The sequence below is a fragment of the Musca vetustissima genome, unplaced genomic scaffold (genome assembly GCF_032173495.1).
Source record: "Musca vetustissima isolate MV318-11 ecotype Yass unplaced genomic scaffold, APGP_CSIRO_Mvet_v1 utg2595, whole genome shotgun sequence".
Classification (NCBI taxonomy): Eukaryota; Metazoa; Arthropoda; class Insecta; order Diptera; family Muscidae; genus Musca; species Musca vetustissima.
This window is the reverse complement of record NW_026886605.1, coordinates 1-5114: the sequence shown is the minus strand read 5'-3', so window position 1 is coordinate 5114 and position 5114 is coordinate 1. Positions and strand designations below refer to the sequence as shown.

The 5114-nt window shown below is 40.8% G+C and overlaps 1 protein-coding gene across 1 annotated transcript; it reads right to left on the bottom strand.

Annotated features, from left to right (window-relative positions):
- Nucleotides 1-418: 418 nt before the first annotated feature.
- Nucleotides 419-2371, bottom strand: LOC133334101 (FAS-associated factor 2). The gene is made up of 5 exons (XM_061542395.1): nucleotides 2252-2371; nucleotides 1641-1920; nucleotides 937-1568; nucleotides 723-866; nucleotides 419-651 (listed from the first exon to the last, which is right to left on the bottom strand). The coding sequence occupies exons 1-5, from the start codon at nucleotides 2369-2371 to the stop codon at nucleotides 451-453; spliced, it is 1377 nt and encodes a 458-aa protein (XP_061398379.1). The 3' UTR covers nucleotides 419-450.
- Between the last annotated feature and the right edge of the window lie 2743 nt (nucleotides 2372-5114).

Sequence of the window (5114 nt, the reverse complement as noted above, 5' to 3'; positions counted from 1 at the left end):
TCTATGGCAATAAAATCAAATAGGTAGGATGGATATTAAAACAACTTCATGACTCAATGATATATATCCAAAGTTATAAATAACTTTGGATATATATCATTTGAGAACTTATTTAAAAAAATATTCATATTTTTTCTATTACTACATATCGTTAAAGAAATAATAACAAGTTGTACGAAAAATAATGAGAATACTTCTCCTTTTTTCCAATAACGAATAAAGAGCTGCACACCTTTTTCAATTGGAGTAGAGACTTACAAAAATGTTATTAAAAAAAAAAACGATACCGTTAATAGAGAGATGTCTTTCTTGTTTGTTTCTGTTTTATTTACTTTCTTGTTGTTGTTTCACCATAACATTTCCGTTCTGTTCTGGAAATTTTGAAATATTCTAGTTTTGCATTATCATCATTCATTCATTCGCATACATCACAATAATGTACTCTAAATATTACGCTTCCAAATCATTAACAAATAGTACCTCACGATTTGTCAAACCAACCTCAACTAATGTCTTATTAGCAATTGATAATGTGGCAGCATCATTATCCGTTTCATAGGATTTTGAATATAAAACTCTTTTGGGGAAATTCGTTGTAATTTCAAATTCATCCGGTGTTGATGGATGGCAAAATAAGTAATTGGAAAGATCCTAAAATGAAGATGATAATTATTAAATGAGATCAAGCGGAGGGAGTGCAAAATCAAAACAAAGAAACCTACTAATAGTGAATTTGATTGTTGGAATCTACGTTCAATACGTGCACCATTGGGCAGTTTAAATACTACACTAATGGCATCCAAAGCATCGGCGGGTGGTTCAGATGGTACTTGTTCGGCTAATTCCATTTTCAATCGTACAATTTCCTATAAAATTGAGAATAGAATAAGTTTATATGATTATGATTAAAGTTGATGACTAAAAGAAAAATCATACCTGTTTCCTTTCTTCTGCCTTTTGTTTTTCACGCTCCAAAGCCTCTTCTGCTTCTCTCTCCTTTTGACGTTCCAATTCACGCATGCGTTCTTTCTCTTCGTCAGCCCTTAAACTTTGTAGGTATGCCTCATCCTGTTGCTGGCGCAATGTCTGTGTTAAATTACGTTCCAAACGATCGGCTCTGGCCTGACTTAACCACACATCATTGGCATTGATCACAGTTTGCAAACGATTCACCAATTCCTCGGCCGTGCAATCGCCCTCGAAACGTCCCATTATAACCATACGATTAGCTCTCAAAGCTATCAATACCATAATGGGATATGTACGGGCATTTATTGAATGTGAGACACGATAACCTTCGGGCGATGATACATCGCAACCCCAAAATAAAGTATTGCGATTAATGAAATCTATGACATTGCGATTAGCCAACGTTTGACTACAGAATGTATCGACATCACTGTTTTTCGTAGGATCTTTATGTAGATAGACCAGCAAGAAACGTAATTCTTGTTTGGCATCATTCAATGCCTGGGCATATGTACCCTGATAGAACACCGGGTGTTCTGGATAACGTTCATTGTAGCTACGTATAAAACTCATGACATCACCTAAGGGATCTGTGACAACTGAAAGTGAAAAAGGGGGAGGGAAATAGTTGAGATGTTTTCATAAATAATTTAAAGTATTTTTTCTCTTACTTCTCTCCTCGTTTCCGCCAAAGAAAGCACCCAAAATGCTCGATATTGTGGAATAACAATATTGAAACACCATATTGATAATGTAACCAATAATACCAGTTATACTACGTGGCATGGGACCAGCACTGCTACCTCGCGAAGTTCGCCCCCCAGGCATGTGTGCTGAGAAGACTTGTTGCAGGAAACGATCATTGATAACAGTTGGGGCACGCACCTCCCGGGAACCTACATAAGATGAGGGTCTACCTTCCCGTATGTTCATTTGCTCTTGTACGGCGACCTTGAATTAAGAAAATATTCTGTGTTAGTTTTTCTTCTATAGATGGAGGATTATTTATTATAGGATTGTATAAAACAATGGTTTCGGATAACGTCTTGTAGAACTGAACAAAATTTTAAGTATCGATTTTTTCATAACAAGAAAACATACTGTCTGTACGTGGAACACTTATTGCATGATTCATGGTAATTTGCATCTATCCCATATATTTCATCAACCGATATCCCCTTGCAGAATTCCGATTTTCATTAGCAACACTTAACACCTTCTGTTAAATCAATCTCGTCTGATCATCATAGAAACAAAATCCATGTCGTCGTTATTCACTTACCTCCAAATCCCATTGATGCCTTATCAGAACATCACGACATACACTCATATCTTCAATGCCAGTGAGATCTTGTAGTTGTAACACCTTCTCCGTCTGTTCATTGGTAAGTCCGTCATCCATGTTTGTGTACAACGTAGCAGTTGTTATTCCAGAATAATACGAAAAAAAACTCTGTGTGGTCTCCTCGAAATGTTTACAAAACTGTAAATAAATAAATTTCGATAAGATATTTATCATATCCCATCAGATATACCTCCTACTGACCTACTACTAACTGCTGTCTAGGTGTTATTTCTTATTTTAGTTAATTGGTCTGGTGATGAACTTCTATTTTTTCTTATGTTAAGCAGTTGTTTAGTCTCCCACAAGTTCTCTATGCCACCAAACCAATATCCATTGACATAGCTACGTATTGCAGTTAAGCTTTTCCGGCTCTTTTAGGCGTTTTTGCAAAATATATTGCATAAATATTGATAAAAAAATTTGTTTAAAAAATCTTAAAATTTCCGTGGATCGGTTCTGTAAAAAATTCAATGACAATTGATTTTTTTGTTGTTTTTGTGAAAATGTCAAAAATGAACGAATGGGAGGAGAAGACAAAACGGCCGATAAAGATGAATTCAAAATGGTATAACCGATAGTTACGAATGAGGTGGGATGGAGACTAAATGGAAACCGTGTTGTGTCAGAGTGGCATTTTCAGCGACTGAAGAAAAATTGAAAAACGTTCCAAAAATTTGATAGATTTTCATTTGTTTTTCAATTTTATTTTGAGGACTCGAAAATATTACATTTTCAAAACAAATATAATTTGTTTGTCGGTTTACATTTTTCTGTCAAATGACGTTGACACTTGTATAACTTACAATAACAAATTTCCATGTGGTTGTTGTTGTTGTAGCAGCTAGTACTGCTGTGTATTTCCAATTTGTCTTAATCTGGTTCTGCCTCTAACTCCAAATTCAGAAAGGCTGCGACCTGTACAGGTTGAGTCCAGAGAGAAGATGGGGTTAGGAGAGTGGGCTTGGCTGGGCAATTAAACAGATGTAGCGTATCATGTGGTCCGTTACCACATGCCGGGCAGACATTGTCGACCTCCCCATCAATCCGTGCCCAATACGAATTGAGGCGGCTACACCATCCAGATCTCAGCTGTGCCAAGACCACTCTAGTTTGTCGAGGTAGCTGCTGCTCTTCTGCGGCTATCTCAGGCGGATGGTCATCGAGGATGGTATTCACACGATATTCTTGAACTGCTTCCTCAACTGCGTCCGTGTGAATACTGTTCAATCCTGCTTGATAGGCCTGTTGATCTAGAGGCTCCCTTTTGTATCTCTGGACCTCTCTTTCCAGATCATGGAGATCCTTCCTGACATGCCTGGGTGGTGGGTGCCTATCCATTAGGTAGCGGTTCGGATGGCTGCTCCTATAACACCCAAGCAAGTATTGCATCGACAACATCTTGTTGTGTTGACGCACAGGAAGGATCTTCGTCTCCTCACGCAAGTGGTCTATTGGAGTCATGAGGAGACACCCTGTTGCAGTCCTCAGGGCGGCATTTTGGCAGGATTGAAGATTTTTCCACTGCGTTGCACTAACGTTAGCGGACCACACTGGCGCCGCATAGTTTACCACAGACCGGCCTATTGCCTTATAAGTCGTTAACAAGGTTTCTTTGTCAGCTCCCCAAGTGCTGCCGGCTAGCGACTTGAGAACCTTGTTTCTGCTCCTGACTTTGTCGCAAATAGCTGTGGCATGCGCGGACGACTTGTATAGGCTATCGAATGTGACCCCTAGAGCCTTGGGGTAATTAGTGGTCGGAATTGTGGACCCCTCGACCTGCACATTCAAAGATAGCCTCATTTCCGCTGTCCATGTGGTAAACAGTGTGGCCGTTGATTTAGTGGCGGATATTTTCATATTCCTCGACCGGAAAAAATCTGCGATATCTACGAGATAGTGATTCAGCCTCTCGCAAATGTCATCAATTTTTGGTCCTGACGCCATAATCGTGCAATCATCCGCATATGTCACGATCTTTATGCCGTCCGGTGGGCGTGGAATTCCAGAGAGGTAGAGGTTAAACAGTTCCGGAGATATCACCCCTCCTTGGGGAACTCCCTGTTTAACTCTACGGGCCTTCGATTTCCTGTCTCTGAATTCCACGTACGACTGGCGTCCACACATATAGTTCACGATCCAACGTTTCAAACTTGGCCGGAGGGTTGTTCTCTCGATGTCCTCGAACAGTTTGGCGTGACTGACGGTATCAAATGCCTTTGATAGGTCTAGCGCCACCATGACTGTCCTGTTACACGGCCTGTTCTGGTTAAGTCCTTCTGCTATGTGTGTGGAAATGGCGTGCAAAGCTGTTGTTGTGCTATGCTGTTTCCGGAATCCATGCTGATGATCAGCAACCGAGTAGCATTCACGAATGCTGGGGAGTAGTAAAGCCTCAAGTGTCTTGGCTACTGGCGACAAAAGTGAGATTGGCCTGTATGACTCACCTTTGCTGGCAGCGGGACCACCCTGCCCATTTTCCAGGCGTCGGGAACTACTAGGGTGGATAACGACAAGTTGAGGGCTTTGGTGAGATAATCTACTCCTGGCTCATCAAGCTGCTTCAACATCACCATTGAGATTCCATCTGGACCAAGCGCTTTGGATGATTTCGCGTTCCTGATGACATTTGCAACATCCTCCAACGTAAATTGTGGTGGTTCCTCCTCCACCTGAAGAGAGCGTATACGGCGCAACACTCTTCTCTTCGCCCGGTCACTCTCGGGGTGCTCTATAAACTGCCGGTTGAAATAACACGCGCACCTCTTCGGATCTGTCACCTCAACGCCGTTAAACGAGACAG